The sequence below is a fragment of the Apostichopus japonicus genome, chromosome 19 (assembly GCF_037975245.1).
Source record: "Apostichopus japonicus isolate 1M-3 chromosome 19, ASM3797524v1, whole genome shotgun sequence".
NCBI lineage: Eukaryota > Metazoa > Echinodermata > Holothuroidea > Aspidochirotida > Stichopodidae > Apostichopus > Apostichopus japonicus.
The window spans coordinates 15195226-15217385 of record NC_092579.1 but is presented as its reverse complement, the minus strand read 5'-3'; the positions used below and the strand labels follow the sequence as shown (position 1 = coordinate 15217385).

The following is a 22160-nucleotide window of genomic DNA, read 5'->3' as shown; positions in this document are numbered from 1 at the left end:
AATATGCAGGCGCGTATCCAGGATTTTCTAACCCGGGGGGCGCGAATTACTATCTAAGCGGAGCGCCACCATCGGTTGGCGCGCAGCGTACAAGAAAATTTCTGGTTTTGATACCCCCCAGATCACCGGAAACGGCACTTCTCGGGCTTGAAATGACCAACCAGATGTAAACTTTTTGCCTGAGAACCAAGTATTTCCTAATAGCTTTTTTTCCATCCATAACCTTTTTGAAGATTGTCAACCCGGCACACGTCATGTTCGACCTGATCGCATCTCCTGTGGGTCTTTGCTTTTGTAGGTGATTCTACGTCGCGGCCCACAATACCCGTCAGCCCCACTTTTCAAGGTTTTAAGCCCCAAATTTGTTCAGAATTTGAAAATTCACATTTCTCGTGAATAAACTCACTTGAAAACATACCCATAATGTTGTACAAAATTTCATCTAGGGACAACCAATATAGAAAAACTTCCTTGAACCCCTAACAGACCGGTCAAAATTGCACGAGTAGAGGGAAGTGTGATGCAGAATGTTGGTCATAAATTTTCGAAAATTCAGACACAGTTAATTTATTGGTGTAGAAATATTAAACCTGTTATAACGGCTATTATAAAACTTGGTTGAAGGAAATGAAAAAATAGCAGATATTTCCGAAAGCGAACACTACACACATAGGCGTAGGAGGCGCGGCGGCAGTGGCGGAGCTAGGGGTATTGGTCAGGAGGGGCGAGAATGGTCTGTAGGGGCGCTTTCGACACTATCTAAGCGGAGCGCCACCACTGGTTGGCGCGTAGCGCACAGACAATTTTTGAGTAAAGATACTCCCTAGATCGCCGGAAATGACCCTTTCAGGGCCTGGCTAATTTGCAGATAAACGAAGAATAGGGTGTCATCGCCAAATTACACCAACAAAATGTGAGAAATGTCAATAAGTAGATGAGAGCGCAATAAAAAAGTCAATAATCGCTAATAAGTAAAAAGTGGTAAAGAGCTGAAAAAGGCGCCAGCAGTCCATTTGAGTCCGTCAGGGGGGGGGGCATCCGCCCCCCCTGACCGTATGGACGCTCCGCCACTGCGCGGCGGGGGTGCAGCCCCTAATTCGCCATTACTAATGTAAAAGAGAGTTTTGACATAATTGGACCTCCATGCTTTTTATACATCTACATGAGACATGTCGTTGTTTACATTAGCATCCCGCGGTATACTGCGCAATTTGAACGGACCGTACGGTACATGATGGCATGCGATGTAATAACCGATGCTTGCTTTATATGATATTGACATTGACACGTTGAATGCGCGCTTCGCGCGCGAAAATTTTCGGTTATTTTTTCAGGCAAGCCGGACAGTTTTGAGGATTTTCATCCTGGAACGCCATTTTCATGCTCACTGATATGATGTGATATCTGCTGTTTGCGTTACAAATTCGAACAGGCGCGTAGCGAGGAATTTGCCAAGGGAGGGGCGAAGCCTGTAGGCAAATTATCTAAGCGTAGCGCCACCATAGGTTGGCGCGAAGCGTACAAGCAAATTTTGGCCGAAAATGTCTCCCAGATCGCTGGGAATGACACTTCCCAGGCCTTGTAAGTTGCATCTAAGCACTTTCTATTTTGAAATTACTTAGCGATATCATTTAAAAAAATGCTGAATGGGGGGAGGGGGCGGTCGCCCCCATCTCAAAATGCGTCATGTTCCCCGACGACACGGTCGAGTTCGAGACCAGCCACAGTTGGTTTCATAGCACAATTCTACACACGCGTTATGATAGACCATATATAGTATATATATAGATCATTAGTGAGAGAGGAAACTGGAAACGTCAAAAAAATGGAGTTGTCGGTGTAAGGGGTAGGGTGAGGCACACTTTTACGAAATCATTGATCCGTCACTGGCTACCCTTCAGCGCTGTAATGATGTCACTGTTCCTCTTTCTCTTCCCGGTGTCTTCGCGTTTTTCTTTTACTCCCTCCTTTTCTCCTTCTTCTCTCTTTCTTCTTTTTCTTTTCCCTTCCTTCCTCTCCTCCTCCTCTTTTTCCCCTCTTTTTTCCTTTTTTCTTCTCTTTTTTTTCTCTCCTTTTTTTCTTACCCGGGGGGCGCGCGCCCCCAACGCCCCCCCTGGATACGCACCTGATATGTTGTATAAAACAAATAATGAATGGTTTCCATTCGTGCAATAGTGCAAATATTTCATGAGTTGAAAGATGTAATTTGTTCCATTCAACTCGGCTGCGCCTCGTTGAATGGAACAAATTACATCTTTCAACTCATGAAATATTTGCACTATTGCACGAATGGAAACCATTCATTATTTGTATAATAACTCATATGTATACACAAGCTCCACTCCCTTGCCTTTGGTGACACCTCTCCCCCCTTTGAGTGACACCATATGACTTGTTAAAAATCCATTGACATAACGAAACAAGAGGTAATAAACTTATATTGCACACTTTAACTGTAGCTTAAAAGAACTTTAAACGTTGTTCGACAAAATAACAATAAAGATGACACTGTGTTCACCATCCCTGTTTTCTTTAAATGATTTCTTACTTCCTGTATCTCTTCTTGGAAGGGCAGGAGGAATCTCCAGCGTTGGGACATTCCTTTTACGTTCCTGCTTTCTGGACGAGACCATCCGTTTGACTGTTTGGTTAATGTGTCTGGCTTCTTGAACTGAATCAGCCCTCAATTCAAAGTAACCACCTTGATTAACAAAAACAGTAATGACACAAGTTGAATGAATATGCTAAGATCATTATTTGAGCAACGTCATTGTCCTCATCATCAACATTGTCATCGGTAGCGTTATGGCTATCGTCTGATCGTCTTCATAGTCATCGTCGTCGTCATTCATCATCGTCGTCGTCGTCGTCGTCGTCGTCGTCGTCGTCGTCATCATCATCATCATCATCATCATCATCATCATCATTTTTTTTCTTATGTCTTCACTATGACACTAACTTCCTAACATAAACTATACCGTTAAAAACTATACCGTCTGCAAGCGGCAATGTGAATTTAACACGTTGCTAAGCAACTGACCTCTTTCACCTACAAGCCTAGCTATACTCTCCTACATACCGATGCTTCGCGAGTATATAATATAGTCTGTGCAGGTGAGTACATATGAGAACCTGTAACTATAATCGTATATGCAAAATGGCGTAATCTTCGAGGAAGGGGAGTGGTCGAAAAGGCTGTATGATTGCGGAAAAGAATTATTAGACAGAAAAATAACGTGTAACCTACATGGTCATACATTCGGTTGCGCTTTCATTCATTCAAAATTCATTCATTTATGCAATCAACCATTTATTTAGTTCTTTGATTCTTTGATTCATTCAATTAACTAATAGATTGATCAGTGGCGTAGGAAGGTACTTTTGAGTGGGGGGCTGAAGATTGATGGCCCGCCTGGGGGAGGGGTCTAAGGGGAGGGGGTGTCCCCCTCCCCTTTGGAATTTTTTTGCATTTCCAGGTGGCCTCAGATGCAATTTGGTGCAATATAGCACACTTCAACATCCCACTCCATTTTGTAAATAATTTTGCATTTTCACCTGGCCTTAGATGCAATTTGGTGCTCCAAATGAGATTTTTTTCTCATTTGGAAATGAAAAAGGGGTTTTTTGACTTGCGGAGCGGGGGGGCGGAATGATACTGGAAATGCCACAAAATTCCAAAGGGGAGGGGGACACCCCCTCCCCTTAGACCCCTCCCCCAGGCCGGCCATCAGTCTTCAGCCCCCCCCCACTCAAAAGTACGTTCCTATGCCACTGGAATATAACATGCTGTAAATAAAACGCCATTGTTTGACATCTTTTACGACGTGTATAGCCTTCCTTTTCAAACCAGAACCTATATATTATTGATGTGCGTTGCCGGATGGAAGAGGTTGAATAAACATGCATGATGGAGCGATTACTATATACCCGAAGATCTTTACTTTAACAATGATACCAACAATGTCATATTATCATCAGTATGCATCTCAACACAGGAAACTAATCAAAACTTCATTGACAATCTCAGTCTTGAGATCGAATGGACTTTGCATTGGAAACCACAGTATGTAATTAATATTCCGAAAGAACCTGCTCAACTACAGACATGCATTAAATATGTATATCTGTATGGATTCCGTACAATGTCAAGCAAATTAATGGACATAACTTAACATTTCCCATCAAGAAAGGCATGATCTTGGCATCCGTTTTGAAGGGGTTTGATACTGTTTCATTTAGAACGGGAGAGGGGCCAGTTGGGTGTTTTTGTCACAAATGCATAAATATTAACTACTCAATTAATATTAATAAAAAAGGAATGCGGGTTGAAGAAAAACTGCAGTTAGGTTTAAAATTAGGTGCGCCAGACGCTTGACGACTTCACCGAAGATAGCCTAACGTATGTGGCGCAATTTCAGTTCTTTAGAATCAGCCAGGGTAGGGTCGGGGAAGGGGTCAATAAAATTGAAATGTTTATTTTTTTATTTCGAGGACGCCACGTTTCCTTTACATATATATGCAGTAGAGGTGTTACAAAGTCTTGACCCCCGAAAAAGACCCGACATGACCACATTCGGTTGCTTACGTCACTGAACAATTCACCAAATATCTCAACTCTTATATATATATATATATATATATATATATATATATATATATATATATATATATATATATATATATATATATATATATATATATATATAATACTCGGAATATACGGAAACAAGGCTACAACGACAATTTCCTGAAATGTTTTTAAGTGAACAGATGTTATTGTGGAAAGCCACAAACTTGGGTCCAATGCTCTGGGAATGATTTTTAAATTAAATAGAACATAGTCACGCGTGAAAAGTGATCATCATGATATGCCACTCGATTTCAGTCACTCACATATACATATTTTCTTGTCTTCTCTTGAACACAATTCATCACAGTGTTTACCTGTTTCTTTGCCACTGATATTGAACAGGAACAAATCCCCCTGTGATTCGCATTGAGTTATATCTTCCATACTCCAAACTTTATGGCTTCGAGGAGGACTAAGGGTGACCAAGGAGAGGTAGTAAGAGGTGGCGTGGAGGGTCATTTGAAACTCCTGAGACTGTAGTCCTTTCTTCGGATAGACAATCCAGCTCTCTGTGAGTTGAAAAATTTTTTTTTAAGAGATCATGTTTGCAAAAACACGGAGCATTCCAAACATTAAGCATATTTTGAAAGGGGAGATGCTGAAAACCGGAATAGCTGTAGAAACTCTACAGGCATCCGAAATCTTTTCTTTTTTGACATTTATTAGCATCTAGTAGTCCTTTTAATGCAGTGGCGTAGGAAGGTACTTTTGAGTGGGGGGGCTGAAGACTGATGGCCGGCCTGGGGGAGGGGTCTACGGGGAGGGGGTGTCCCCCTCCCCTTTGGATTTTTTTTGCATTTCCATGTGGCCTCAGATGCAATTTGGTGCAATATAGCACACTTCAACACCCACTCCATTTTGTAAACTTAATTTTGTATTTTCACCTAGCCTTAGATGCAATTTGGTGCTCCAAATGAGATTTTTTTCTCATTTGGAAATAAAAAAGGGGTTTTCTGACTTGCGAACCGGGGGGGCGGAATGATACTTCCGCCCCTCCACATTTTTCACTGGGGGGCTGGCGCCCCCCCCCAGCCCCCCCGGTTCCTACGCCCTTGTTTTAATGGTTATAACTCAGGCAAGCCTATACTTAAACATTTGGGACGTACACATCGTAAAGGAGGCAAATAAGTTATAACCGTCGTCATGGGTCCATGTAAAAAAACAACTTTCTCAAACAGTTAAGAACAATATTTTCCATTTGGATGGTATTATTACAGGTTTCATGTTCCTCCACAAACAAGGAAATATCTCCTGCGCAGAGCAAGATTTTTTTCTTAGCTGTTTGCGGAAGTTGTTCATTACAAAGATCTCAATCATGTAAGCCAAAGATTTCTGCTTGGTTCTTATCTCCTATAAAGAAACGATCTGATTAATATCTCATTCAACCGTAGACAAAAACAAAACAGGTCATCCGGTTGCTTTGATGAGTTCTCCGTTTAAGTAGCTGGCAATTATAGCGATTCTCCCTCATCAATCCATTGCAACTGCCTGACTATACCTTCGCCGGATCAAATTACAATGATTTATTGTCTAGACTCTTGTATCGTGCTGTAATTCAATCCGTTATCGGACGTTAATGGATATATATGCTACAGTTTATGTGTTCAGTATCTGGAGTGATATGTATATAGACTCGCATAATTCGTGGTGTGGAACTTTATAAAACTTAAGAACATACAAACACAGCCAGACTCAGGAACTGCATGTTAATGTGTACATAGGCAAGTATGTCGCCATTTTCCATTATAAAGCTTTTCGGTAAACACATGAGTAGCCTACATTCAACGGCGGATCCAAGTGGAACTTACGGACCGGGCCCAGGACACAAGTACCCTTAGATGCCGTAAATAGCGCACATAAGAAGAAAAAACACGGTAAATAAAGAATACATATATGTAAGCGCGAACAGTTCATACATTTTCCATGCTTGTTTCTAGCAAATTTTTGTAGCTATATGGTTAACTGCCAAATAATTTCGGGAGGGACTGGAGCTCCTTTGGGCCCTCTCACTGGATCTGTCACTGTGTAAACCTTCAGGGTGTCCATTATTTGGTCTAGGACAATACCCGGGCTTGACGAGAGGGGTCAGGGGGGCTAGAGCCTGGGACGAGCGGTCAGTAACGGGGTCCAGTGAAATACGAGATAGAGAATAATGTATTTTCCAAAATATGATAATATAAGGACAAATGGGGCCCGGGACAAAAATAGTCAACATCATTAAAACTTTGCAGGTCTGACGAAAAGCGAGACTGGGGGCTACGGCTACGGCTCCGTGACCCCTAGCCATGCAAGTATGTATCCCTGAGAAATATTTGATAAATCAAAGTTTAATTCTCATTTTCATCCTAACAAAATACGAAATTCCCAAGGTATGATCTAATCTTGACAGCTATTTACAAGAAGACTAATAAAGACCGTGGCAAATATCGACGTATGCCGTGTGTCATGTATCTTACCACAGAAAAACTCATGGAGGAGAGCGTGCCTCCATTTGTCTAGTTCAACAGCTGTCGGTACTCCCTCTATGTGGCTATCAGTGGTCTCCTGCAGACATATTGTCTTGCCCCCCTTCAAGATGACACCAAGATAGACAGTACTGATATCCTTCCTCTTGTTCCTCGAAGCCCGTATCTCTCCTCTCTCCATCCCAAGAAAGTTATCTTTATTGATTGTATAGGCGCCCTTCAAGCTCTTCTCCTTTTCGCTTTTGAATATTTTCAGCTGGAACAAACCTGCCAGAAAAGAAGGTCCTCAAATATACAATATACGGGTTCGAATCACGGTCAGGCCAAACTTCCCAATGTTGACTATGGTCTAAGACCCTTCCCTCTCTTGTGATACTAACGTTATTTACATATTCTACTGTGCATGTACTTTGCAAAGAGGGCAATTATGTAGGTGAAACAGGTTCTCGGTTCCGCTTACGTTTCAATAAATCACAAAAAGTATATTCGTGATACTTTTGCAGGATTCCCCGTTTTCCGAACATTTGAACCTTCATAGACATTCTCTCAAAAAACCTAACATGTATGTTAATTGCCTCGAACTTTAAATCTGTAACTGAACGCAAACGAAAAGAAAGGGATTGGATCTTTTGTATCACCGGCCTCAACAAACACTTGGGACCCCTTAACCACTACCAGTTCTACAAAACATGTAATTAGTTCTTCCCATTCTTTGCTCCTTAATCCGCTTGCTGTATAGTCATGGTTTATTTGGTTCTATATCAATCAATGCCACATACACTTATCTATATAGCGTCATTCTTTCATTGTGTTACATTTTGTACTTTTCATTCCACTGCCAAGTTTTGCCGACGAAGGTCCCAGGAGGACCGAAAATTCCAACATATTTTCTGAACCAACACTCCTATATATATATATATATATATATATATATATATATATATATATATATATATATAAATATATATACAAGCAGTTTCACCTGAGGTTCATGGTCGTTTATAGGGTGTGTACTAAAAAGGTACAATAAACTAGCCTACAATAGCTTTTCATCCGATTCATCGCTTTTTGGGGAAACGCATGTCAATAATGCAACGTTGTGTGCAAAACTGTTGACTTGGGCAGAAAACACCTGGCAATAACAAGTTACAGGGTATACATGCCTTGTAAACGTGATTTGTACCATAGTATTGGGTATGAAAATGAATGCTTGGAAGCATAACTTGTAAGAGTAACATACGCGGATCAGAGGGGGAAGGGGTGGTGTACACAAAAATGCAAAAGCTCGACCTTGCCTTTAAACCTAATTAAAGATCTAATTTATTGCATAGATATGCCTCATAATTCACCTTTTGTCGTTTATACATTTTCCGTGGAGAGGACCTTAGAACCCCCCCCCCCACCCCAATATACACGGGACTAGGCTTAACGAGCATCCTCTCCTGAGTAAACGTACGCTACTTTACCTGTTTTTGCGTTGCCTTGAAAGACGGTCCATCTCTGTGTGAAGGAGTGAAAGAGAAAAAGACAGGAGTAAAATTACAAAGGAATGAAAAAAAAGAATCATTTCTTGCAGAACAATATTAGCAAAGCAAATATCGGCCTATCAAAAAACTGATAAGCAATGTATTCGAAAAAGTTGTACCAGGGTGGCACACAAAATAGAAGGTATACCCATGGCATTTCTCATCAGTTCATGACTCGTTGTCTTTCTTCTCTTTGCATTTTGCTTTTAAGAAAATGCCGCAATTACATGTAAAACCAGAAAGCCAGTAGGCTTAGTAATCCTCTGCCGTGTTTTTAATGAGAATGTTAACAGTAAGCAAGCAACAAATTTGTTATGTGTTGACTATAGGCTATATAGGCTATACCGATCAGCAATATTCTTGTACATTGAACGTATACCTATATCAAAGTAAGAAGTTCAAATGTCATCAAAGCTTTACTTTTGCAGCTATCATGCCTACATTTCTCAGACCGATTATAACCTAGATGAAGTTTAACAACGATGCACCTATTGAGTTGTCAGGCGCATGGTAATAAGCTTCTGAGACGTTGTACTCAAATCAAATGGGTCAGAAGTAGCAAGTATGAGGTTCATCCAATCCTTACTTTAAAGGTTATCACGTTCCACGGGGCTTTCAGATTTTGAACTCCGTTGACCTCAAACGACCTTTCACATCTACCAGTTTTAACAGGATGATTGCACTCAGACAGGGGGAGCTGCCTATCACACTTTTAGAGTTATCATGTTCACAGAGTTTGCACACTTTGAAAACCGTTGAACGCAAACGACCTTTGACCTCTACCAAATTCAATAGGTCCTTGTTCTCAGTAGGTTGGATCTACTGTACATACCAAGTATGACGTTTAATAAAGATCCACTTTTTTGAATTATCGTGTTTACAAGGTTTTCAGAATTTCACCAATGTTGACAGCAAATGACCTTTGACCTCCACCAATTCCAATAGGTTTCTTGTATACTCACCAAGGGGAATCTGCATATAACAAAGTATATGAACTTTGAAACTTGTGCTTTTTGAGTTGTTTATAAATATTATCAGACTTTCACCTCAGTTGACCTCAAATGACCTCCACAGAAAAGAGTCGGGTTCTTTTACCCGATAAGACGAATCCACATACCAAGCATGAAATTAACCACCCATCATGAGCTTTTTGAGTTACCGCGTTTACAAGCAAGTGTCACATACACATTCACACACACATACAAGTGAACACCATCTCATAGAATTCTTACGCCTCCGGCAAAGAATAACAAGTGATGACACAAATTGATGCAGTTCCTTTCACTTTTTCTGTCACAGGGCCTTTCCATTCACTCACATTCAATTAAAGGCTTCAAATGATAGATTTATTTCAATATGTAGTCAGGCGCCTGTATTATTTAAAAGAACTGTTTTCTTTATCAGCTCTGACAAAAGTTCGTTGGCGAAGGGTATCATTTTAATAGAGCTATTATTCTTCATGTGAACACATTGCAGGAAATAAACATGAAGCTGTGAGATATGCATTTTCATAACTTAAACATCGTGCCCTTCACATACCCTGCCCCCTCCACCTCGGTTGCTGTACTATAAAACCGATGGCGTCTACATATATGCCGTGCCACCTTTTCAAGTTTATATCGATACCTTACCTATATCCAACTGTCAGCTTCATTGGATTTCGAACCCACAACCTCCACCCCGTGCATTCATTCTATAAAAGCTTGTTATTGCTGTACAAAATGCATGCTTATGTCAAATACGATGATTCTTCACGCTATCCGCCCTTAGTTATAAATGCATGCATTCGATAACACTTCTAAACTACTGTATGTATTATCAGGTGCGTATCCAGGGGGGGGGCGTTGGGGGCGCGCGCCCCCCGGGTAAGGAAAAGAGGAGAGAAAAAAGAGAGAAAAAAGAGAGAAAATGGGAAAAGGAGGGGAAAAAAGAAAAGGAGGAGGGGAAGGAAGGGAAAAGAAAAAGAAAAAAGAGAGAAAAAGGAGAAAAGGAGGGAGTAGAAGATAGCCAAGACCTCGGGAAGAGAAAGAGGAACAGTCATAGTTAAAGCGCTGATCCCTATTATATACACATGGTAGCCAGTGACAGATCGAGGATTACGGAGGGTGTTTGCGCCTCACCCTACCCCTTACACCGACAACTCCATTTTTGACGTTTCCATTTTTCCTCTCTCACTAATGTATCTATATAAATACTATATATGGTCTATCATAACGCGTGTGTGTGTATGGACGCCTTAAACAATTGTACAATTGTGCTATATGGAACCAACTGTGGCTGGTCTTGAACTCGACCGAGTCGTCGGGGAACATGACGCATTTCGGGAAGGGGGCGACCGCCCCCCCCCCGAGCAAATTTTCTTTATGACATCGCTAGTAATTTCAAAATAGACAATGCTTAGATGCAACTTACAAGGCCTGGGAAGTGTCATTTCCAGCGATCTGGGAGGCATTTTCGGCCAAAAATTTTATTGAACGCTTCGCGCCAACACATGGTGGCGCTTCGCTTAGATAGTTTGCCTACAGGCTTCGCCCCTCTCTTGGCAATTACTCGCTACACGCCTGTTCGAATTTGTAAAGCAAAGAGCAGATATAACATCATATCAGTGAGCATTGAATGCATGTTCCACGATGAACAGCCTCAAAAACTGTCTTTGTGTGTAGTCAAGGCGTAGGAGCCCAATTGGATTTGGGGGCTGTAATGACTTGCCCGAAAAAAACCAAAATTTTTCGCGCGCGAGGCGCGCGTTCAACATATCGATGTCAATATCATATAAGCAAGCATGGGTCATTACATTGCATGGCATCGTTTACCTAACGGTCCGTGAAAGTTGCACAGTATACCGCCGGATGCTAATGTAAACAACCAAATGTCTTATGTAGATGGAGAACAAGCATACAGATCCATTTATGTCAAAACTCTCTTTTACAGTAGTAATGTCGGCCAAGCTTACAACTTTATTTTAATTACCAAGGAGATCATTTTTAAGCTATTCATTGCTATTTATTTTTCTTTCAGTAGGTGCCCGAAAAATGGTTGCGGGGGGGGGGGGTCTGCAGCCCCCGCCTCCTACGGGACCTACGCCTATGTTTGTAGTGTTCGGTTCGATATACCTGATATCGGATATATCTGCTATTTTTCATTCCCTTCAACGAAGTTTTATAATAGCCATTATAAGAGGTTGCAATATTTCTACACCAATAAATTAACTGTGTCGGAATTTTCCAAAATTTCCTCACCAACATTCTTCATCATACTTTCCTCTACTCGTGCAATTTTGACCTGTCTGTTAGGGGTTCCAGGAGGTTTTTCTATATTGGTTGTCCATAGATTGAATTTTGTGCAACATTATGGGTATGTTTAAAAGTGATTTTATTCACGAGAAATGTGAATTTTCAAATTCTCAACAAATAATGGGCTTAAAACCTTCAAAAGTGGGGCTTTCGGATATTGTGGGCCGTGACGTAGAATCACCTACAAAAGCAATGATCCATAGTACATGCAATGAGGTCGAACATGATGTGTGACTGGTGACAATCTTCAAAAAGGTTATGGATGGAAAAAAAACTTTTGGGAAATACTTGATTCTCAGGCAAAAGTGCACTCTGGTTGGTCATTTTCAAGCCCGAGAAGTGCCATTTCCGGTCATCTGGGGGGGGGGGGGGGGGTATCAAAACCAGAAATTTTCTTGTACGCTCCGCGCCAACCGATGGTGGCGCTCCGCTTAGATAGTAATTCGCGCCCCCCGGGTTAGAAAATCCTGGATACGCGCCTGATTATACTACACCTGTGCCTCAAACATTTCAACAAATACCAAATATATGATTTTGAACCAATACAACGGTAACTGTATCAGTATTTAATCATATATTACAACCGACACACAACGACAAAGCAGATTGATGTATCTATAGAGAAACCACAGCGTATAAACGACTTGCGTTGACCTTATTAATCGCATATATCGAACTATATATTTACAACCTAATTTACCCAAAATCGTAAAAAGGTTTTCAGAGAGATTATAGATTACATGGCAGTTTGCGTCTCTGCATCTCTTTCTGTTCCCTCGTGGTTTGAAATTGCTGGGGGGGGGGGATCCAGTTATATCATCAACAGCGATGGTACGCGTTGCTATCTCCGACCTTGTTAATATAATTATTTTACAGACAGACATTTGACGAAAAAGGAAACAATTCAAATTTTGATGAAATTGGATTAACTCGGATGTACGACAAGCTTATGATAATAATCTACACAAAAGGCAATATACGTCATTAGACTACGTCAACCTGACATCATCAACGAGGTGAACTGGAGTAGAGCTTTCAGGGGCTGCTTGCCTACATGGCGGTTGTGTGTATGACATGTATGAAAATTATGACGTTACTATAGCAACATGTAAAGTCGTTACTTTCATATCATAAACCTGTAAAAAAACTTCTCTTCCAGGTGCGGCCATCACGCAAATGCACAGTATCGGGGTGTCGCGAAATATTCTGTATTTTGCAAGATTCCAACCCTTTCCCCCATCCGCCCCCCCCCACCCGGCCACCCTACCACACAACAAACAGTCTTGTTTAAAAACAGTCAGTGTTGTATCTATGCCTCTTGTACAGGATTCAATTGAACTTCAATTTACAACAATGTACTTTATGCTGCTTACAAATCTTAGGCATATATGGTAGATACTGCATGGATTCACATGTCAAGTACTGAGAAAACAATAAACAAAGAGCAGATTTCTATGGTTTTATGTCTGTTTTGCTTATCGGCCAGTAACAATTTGTTGAGAGTTTTTGCATGATTTCAATCTCTTTGATAAGTTCTTTGCGGTGAACGGATAACAGCTACGTCGGTATAATAGTTTCCAAACTAGTGTCTGCACTTTACGTGTGTCTGTATATATATTCAGTCAGGTATGTAACAGCTATCAAATTGCGCGGTCAATGAAAGAATAACCACAATCAGCTACGGCCAGGCAATAGTCTGCTGAGAAACAGTGGTGTGAACTGGGGAGAAGGGGGAGGGGGCGGGGGTAAATTCTCTCCCGCAGGGGATAACCTTTTTATAAAATGGCTAGAGACGAATCAATTATTTTATAAAGGAGGGTGTGCGGCCCTGAGGTCGTTGAAGCTGACTCCCATGTAGGAAGAAAATCATGTTAAACTACACTTTCATGTAGCACAAGTTCATGACTGCCCAACAGGATCACGACCCATCAAATGTGTGTCCTCGTCAAAACCAGGTTTGAAAATTCAATTTTATTAATCATTATTATTCCTTTTTCTTTTATCTTATTACTGTTTTTACTTTCTTAAGTCTGTTGTTTGGGTGTGCAGTTTGTTTTTCTTCCAATGCTTGCATGATATGGTTTACAGTGACGTCATTATTAAGTAATTGCTCGACATCAATAACTTTACTGAAGTTATTTTGGTATCTTTGTTCATAGCTGCAAAGACCACGTATGGTTCAGTAATTATGGTTTTCCGCCCCCATAGTCAGAAGTCTGCATAGTCGTCTAGTATTGTAAATTAATTATTAAATTATACTAACAGAAATAAACAAGTTAGTACATAACGTCGCTAACAGCAAAGTGGATTAGGCAAGGTAGTACATACATATCATATGATATGAACATAGAGTAGGTCAACATGGTCAAGAAGTAAGAGATATCCACCCCTCATCAACCTCACCAAAAGAGGTTACTAAATAAGATAAATTTACGACGAATTCATATTTCTGGTATGTATGTCGCTTCAAGAGAAACAGAAACAACTGAATAAGTTGCAGCTTCCGGGGACCTCGTTCCCTAGACCTAACACCAAGGTAACGCTCCTCCCACCTCTTGGCATAGGCGTACGAGGCGGGGGGCAGACTGCCCCCCCCCAAATTTCCAGAGGACAAGAAATTCGGGCAAAAGTCCTGAAAAATTCGGGCAGCCTAAGAGGAGAAAATATATATATATATTTTTTTTTTTAGGCTGCCCGAATTTTTCAGGACTTTTGCCCGAATTTCTTGTCATCTGGAATATAAATATGCAGTAGCTTGCCCGAATCTTTTTCAAATTTTTGCCCGACAATTCCATGATTTTCTTTATTCAGCATCATTATGCCCGAATATATCCGTGTAACACCACGGTAAGCGCAGTTCATCTGGGCTACCACGCTTTTTGCAAGATCATTTTTTTTCTAACTAGTCATTTGTATACCTGGACCAAGGGCGGCAGAACCGGGGGGCACAGGGGCACGTGCCCCCCACTTTTCCTCAGGTTAAAAATGTGCCTTTTTTCTATATAAAAATTGAGGTGCCTCAAGTTAGCAAGAGGCCAGGGAACCATAATGAACACTCGGGAAGGGCCGTTTCCGGCCATCTGAGGGGTTTGTAAACCAAAAATTTTTATAGTACGCTCCGCGCCAACCGATGGTGGCGCTCCGCTCAGATAGTCGTTCATACAACTTTGCAAATCCTGGCCAAGCCCGTGACTTTTAATGAATTTCTGTGGGTCAAACTTAAAACTATTTCGAATGGAAAATTTGTTAAGATATTAACAAGAAAAAACCAGTCTAATTCGGAAGATTCCTACATTAGCATCTAGCATGATTTCACCTCATTTTGTCTCAAGAGAAAACTTGTTCCTTGTTTCCCAATTTGCGTATTGGATATTGCAGTGCTAGTATGCATATTTTCCTTTAGGGGCGGGGGGCATTGATGGAGTGATGTGTATACACAAATAAGATAATACAATAAGAGTTATAAAGGGTACTAAATATAGGGCTGCATCAGTCCAATCGAATTTCTGCAAAGTGCCCTTTGATGTAGGTGCCCCCCAGATTAAAAGTGCTTCCGCCGCCCTTGACCTGGATATCCCCAACATGAGTGTATATAGAAGAAACATTTTCTTTTTCATGGATGGTGGGGGGGGGGGGGTGCCTACAAGCATAGAAGTACGGGTTTATCATATTCTTTGTTATATTTTATACTTTTTTTGTGAGACAAATTGCAGTCTCACCCGACACAGCGACATTATCCCGCTTACGTATCGTTGAACAATGTATGTTTTTCTGGAGGTAGCTGAGTACTGTGTTAAAATAATAAATAAGGTAACTAAATAGGAGCTTAAAAAATATACTGTCCCATTTTTCCCCTTCAAAGTGATGTTACCATTTTTTCTTCTTCTAATATACCAAATTTTTGGGGAAGTGTAAATTTCTAAAACGTGAGATTATAAAATAAAGAATGTTTAGATGCAACTTGAAAGGCCTCAGAAGTGCCGTTTCCGGCAATCTGAGAGGCATTGTGTGCCCAAAATTTTCTTGTACGCTACGCGCCAACCGATGGTGGCGCTCCACTTAGATAGTGTCACGGGAACTTTCGGGCACAAAAAGTTCTGCCCCCCCAAACTGAAATGGTCCCGTACGCCTATGCCTCTTGGTGGCCACTCCGCGCCCAGTTAATAACATTTGTACTTCAGTCAGCCTCCTACACGTTTGGTCTAAGCCTATAGTGAAAAGCATGTTTAGTTTTGAAAAGTAAACATATTTTGTCAAAATTTTAAATAATCACATCAAGAGAGTATATGCGGCATATATCGTGACAAAAATATAACAGACTCTTTAACAATAAAACTTCCGCTCAAGGCTTTTTCATGGCACGATATTTAGTTACATGCATGGAATCCTACTAACCAGCGGCTTTAAGAAAACATGAATGTTCTTCAGCTGTGTGTATACATATACTCGGCAACTTAAATGTAAACAAACGATCGAGGGTACTCCAAGGCTATGGTTTGCATTATAATGTTAACATATATATTCTACAAACACAGTTGGAAACTTGATTGCATCGGAAATTTAATTGAATTAATCGATATGAGATCTTCCCAAATGATATGCGATGGAGTATGTCCCTGCTTGAGTTAAAGAAACCAAAAACCTGAAGATGCATGAATAATCTTTGATTTTAATATCGGATTGAATGTTGCTGTATTGTATTGCACTACTGATACGGTATTTTAAAATAATGCAATGCGATGTGTAATGAATGTACATAAACATTATAACGTAAAGATCTGTATATCACAATGGAATACAAATAAATGGTAAACCGTAAAACAATAGTAATAAATTAATCTTGATTATTTTAGCGGTTAAACTCGGTTTTTAATATCTTCATTGTCTGCCTTGTCTTCTTACACCGTTATTAATTACGGTACTTTGTACTTCTCTGGTAATTAAAATCTTAGTTCGTTTAAACTTTCAATTTGTGGTTTATGTATATGCGAGAAATGACATGTACAGACGGATACAAAAGAAGACTCACATCATGGAAGATATACGTGTCGTCGTGAGAGGGCGTCGAAAAGGCGCGATTGGAGGAAGGGGGTGATGGAGAGGGCCCATAGAGGGAGAGGCAGAGAGAAGGGTTGGTTATAGTAGTCATTGTATAACCAACTGCCAAGGAAATGACGAAATAATTGTTGACCATTTTTGTGTTTTATGAAATATGCGTTTATTTACAAACCTGTTTGATGTCTGAAGTTTTCTCTAAGTTTCGGTGGTCGATATAACCCTCAAGAATTCTGACTGATGACTCACTTTCGCTGGTGCCATTTTCAGCTGATAAATCCATCACTTTGCTTAAATTTCCTTCAAAGGTCTTATCTTCCCTCCTTCTCTACAAAGTAGTGATTTAGCTTCAGGACCATGAAGAAGATTAATTTACAAAGAAGCCAGCAGATTAGTTCTACATTTGGAAAATGAAAATAAACGAAAATTTACGAAAAGAACGGTTATGAAACGCACACCTGACAGGAGTAGCCCCGGGTGGGGGTTCAAGTGTAGGGGAGTGTGGTCAATTAGGGTATCCTTTAAAATAAGGGAAAACGGGGCGAAACAGAGACGCCAAATATATATCTCGGAAAAAAAGGACAGATAAGCCACACTGGTGTGTCAATGGCACTAATCAGCCACCGTATCTATATGTATATCACAGTCACTGTAAATGTATATAGGCCTAGCGACATCACATGTATATCAGGTGTAAATAAACATGTCGGAAATGTTAACTTTATTTATATTTCGATGTTCGGTATATATACGGTTGTTGCCACGGCATGAATTATTAATGTTAACATATTATACTTTGACTTCCAATGTTCTACTATATACGCCCAACGGCATCCGTTGCCTTGGAATGCAACGAAATACGTTAATACTTGCGAGGTGCGGCTTAAGAATCTTTATTTGTTCACATATAAGTGAGTCCGGTTAGGTTTCGTGATAGAAATATAAGCTAAGCTCCTGGAAGTTGTACGATACCGCTCGACACATGTCTCAGTACTGCAAGACTCACAAGACAGTGAAATGCGATATATATATATATATATATGTATATATATATATATATATATAAATGAAAATCGTAATGAGTTGGAAAATCAAGAACAGTGAAAAAACTTTCAGCCTCCACCGGGATTCGAACCACGGGCCTCCCGCTCTGTACGCGGACACCCTAACCACTAGGCTATGGACGCTGATTGTATGTCCAGAGGTTCGAAACCGGTAAGGAAGATCGTAATTCCACTGTAGGCGTTTGTCACCTGTATCGAACAATACTAGTTCTGTTTTTGGTGACATATTTTGCCTTACTCTAGAGATCAAACATGATGCTAACCAACTCGAAAATCATTTGTGATTCCTAAAGCCGGATCTCGAAAGAGATACTTATATATATACTTATATATATATACATATATATATATATATATATAAATGAATACTTTAACTAAATTTCAAATAAACAAAAGATTGTGTAAAAACAGATCAACACCCAAAACAAAGCTGTGTATATAGGCCTATACGTCAAACAATATACACGCCAAACAAATAGCAATGTATAGGATAAAATTGTTCACGCGTAACATGTATATAGCCTATTGTTAGATGAGACTCTATGACTATACGAGTTTTAAGCAGTTATCAAAGATGTGACCTCCGACATTTGAATACGTCCTTGTATAACGGGCAACTTCTATGGACTTTGAATCGAAGAAAATAGCTCTATATGCACAGCAACAACAAAAATTCTGACAGAAAAAACCCTATCAGTACGTCAAAGAAATTTGCCGTGGTTTATTGTGTTATTTTTTTATATAAATATAATTAGACAAAACTGACAATTGGTCTAAGCAATATGAGAGAGCTGATCGTGGTTATTATCTCGTTGCTCAGATTTTATAGTAGCCTATATCTGCCATAACAATGAAGGCCACTTTATAGTGAAGTTTCATTGCAAATAAGATTTTACAATTTCCATTTTTCTTATGCTTATAGACTCATTAATCTGTGACGTATATAATCATTAATCTAACTAGGTAACTAGGTCGGTGTGAAATCCCAGGACAAGGGCCACAGAGGCAAGTTGTCCGGAGGACCGAAAAAAAATAACCACTCATCCGCTGCCGCCGACCGCCGCTGCCAGTATCGATATTAATCGTGCAATTAGTAAACCAAACGGGCCGCATGTATTCTCATTGCTTATTCATCTAAATATCCAGATAGGCCCCTACTTTAATCTGCCGTCGGTCGATTTTGAAGTGGAAAAAAATGAAATTGAAAAATAGTATTAAGGCGACCAGAACCGTAACGTATGTCAAACCGCCTCACTTACAATTCAATGCCCCATTAATTGCACTTAATTGATTGTTGAAAGAACTCGTATGTTCGAATACAACATTATGCCTACACAGATCCTGGTCGTCCGGGACCCCTTCTGGCCCGGTGACAAGTATCGTAAAACAAATTACCACCCTTCCACCAGTCGCAGGCTTGCAAAACGGCTAGTATTGATATAAACGTGAAGACTGTATACCAAACGGGTCACAAGTATATATTTTCTGGGCATGAGAGCCGGCCATATATCTAGGTGTATAAAGGTGTCATAAAACATGGTTGGGCTTGGGTGAATTTGGACGATCTTTTGCGGTCCCATTTCTATTGCTACATACATCGGTACAGTGTTGCTCCTTGCTACTGTATCACTGATTGTAATACTGATGTATTTGCCCATTTCCAGCACCCCTTGAACCCTGTACAACTGTGACAGGGAATTATACATCAGTCTGATTCTAGAATGGGTTACTGTTCTTGATATAGAAACTATACTAGGGCCTACATAAGCATATTTCATTTCATTTCATTTATTTATTTTTGTTCTATCACAACATAAGTATGACATATGACATAGAGGGAGATAAGAAACAAAACTTGTGGGAAAAGGAAGTGTACTAAAAAAAACCTATAGTGCTTGTCGGGTAGTGACACTCCCTGATAAAATACAGAACTTTACAAATAGAAATGAGAACCATAAAAACAAAACAAACAGAAATACCCCTGCCTCTCCCTTCCCTACCCCCCCCCCCCTCCCACAGTTTCATTTCGTAGTTCTAGTACATGTTGACGAAGTGCTTTTGTAAGCTTTTTTCTAAAAGCAACTATAAAGAAGACATCGCCTTTAAAGTGAAAGGTAGGGGATTCCAAAGTGCGATGGCCCGATGATGTACCCAGCAAACACAAAACGTTATCATAACATTTTTAAAAGAGCCTCTAAAATATGTTTTTATAACGTTAAATGTGGTGTTATAAAAACGTCGGCATAACGTTTTTATGAGATATTAATGTTATATTCATGTTATATTCATGTTTTAATGAAAAAATGTTTTGAAATAATTGCCTGAAAACGTTTTCGTGACATATTTATTACACCACAAATAACGTTATCAAAACAAATGACGAAACGTTTTAATAACGTTTCAAAAAACGTTTTTTGTTTGCTGGGTAAGCTACTTTTAGAGAAATTGTTGTGACATTGTCTTGGGTGCAGGTAATCAGCGTGCCTAGCATTGTGAGCGTGGATGTTTGAGTTTTGTGTAAAGAAGGCATTCAGAGTATCTGGCATTTCGTGTAATGAACGATAAACAAAACTGAGGTCATTGAGACTGAACAGATCAGTAAACTTCAGTAAATTATTCACAACACGTTTGTGTGATCCCTATATCACACTAGGAAACTAATCAAATACTAAACTGTTAATTAGACAGAGCTACAGTGCTAACATATGAGTGATCATGTACATTTTATGTTGAAGTTATATTTTGTCCATATATTAGTGCAACACAAAAAGAAGCAGAGAATATAGCGTATATGCTACATAGAGTGATGGAAATTACAAATTGAATTAGGCTATGCATGCATGTCAGAGGGATATAGGTCAACCTTTGTTCCAACACTGCCCTTAGTAAATAAAGACCCCCTCCCCCACCCCCAAACACACACAATACACCCACGTGGATGGAAAAAGGTTGGTTATGCGCCACCGTCGAGTTTTCTTAGAAAAGACAAATTCATACACACGTATAAGACCTATACTGGATATATGATTTCTTGTTTAGTTCCTTTCTCCGTTCACTATTATATACCGCAGTTGTACCATCCCGATTTTCATTTGCAGCTCCTCTTTGGCCAAATTATACCTACCCTCTTTATACGCCACACCCCCTCCCTCCCCTTCTCCCTTAATCTCTCCCTCCCCTCGCATATATATACAAACAACTTCGAATCCATTGACCTTGAATTATCGTAAAGTTGAAAAATATGAGGAGCTATTTATCGATTTGACTGCGCATGGTGGTGGTACGTTAATGTATAGACCTATTGTCATCTATAATATACACTTCTGCGTAACTATAATACGCGGTACTTAGTATATCTGTAACATTGTAAATATATTATCATATACTCACTTAATTCCAGCCACGGCACACGTAGACAGAAAAATCCTCTCAATCCGCCAACATTTATAATCTAATGAAGAAATTCTAAGATCCTTTTTTACATCACAACAGTCTTGCAACCGAAACGAACGAGGTACAACACGTACACGTCTCATCTGTATTGAGCCTGTAGGCCTACTAGCTGTAGCGGCAACGAAATGTACGTACACAGTGCGCGTATGTAAGAAGCATCAATAACAACGGAAGACAGACCCTGTGTAGAACCGGTTACACATCGTTGATCAGTGACCCAAGTTAGTTGTTACGCGATTTCAATAATTCATAATTCGTTAACAACAAACCTTGCTTGTCATGACTTCCCAGTGAGCTGGCTGATAGATTGAGTTCGCTAAAACAGGATGTGCTCATTTGACATGTTCCACCGCAGAAAGCGATAAGTAAGTCAGTCAGTCAGTCAGTCAGTTGAAGGAACAAGAAGGATACGTACTGAAGAACGAACGGTTGTGTTCCGTGCTGAGCTGCAGTATTGAATCATGGCCGGGGAAATCCTGCCATGTTTGATGATACCTGAAGGAACTATCAGATAACAACTGTTTTTATTTACGTCGTTCCCATGCACGGTTCATGCGTGTCCTCTTTGGCAACAGGGACTCGGAGGTAGAAACATGTGGCCAGTTACGATCGCTTCCTGGAAAAAAAGTCAGCCTTTGTTGAAAAAGGGAAGTTGTCTATACACAATGTTACAT

The 22160-nt window shown here is 40.1% G+C and overlaps 1 protein-coding gene across 2 annotated transcripts in view; it reads right to left on the bottom strand.

The window, feature by feature from the left end:
• The window catches only part of LOC139959802 (uncharacterized), a 26225-nt gene extending 4065 nt beyond the window's left edge, over nt 1-22160 (bottom strand). The window contains exons 1-6 of one of the 2 annotated variants that reach the window (XM_071957661.1): nt 21756-22160; nt 17145-17366; nt 8562-8595; nt 7087-7362; nt 4945-5139; nt 2549-2701 (exon numbers count right to left, since the gene is read on the bottom strand). In XM_071957661.1, coding sequence (XP_071813762.1) covers nt 2549-2701; nt 4945-5139; nt 7087-7362; nt 8562-8595; nt 17145-17252 — 766 coding nt within the window. In that variant the 5' untranslated portion in view covers nt 17253-17366; nt 21756-22160. The other variant, XM_071957660.1, reaches the window with a different exon arrangement.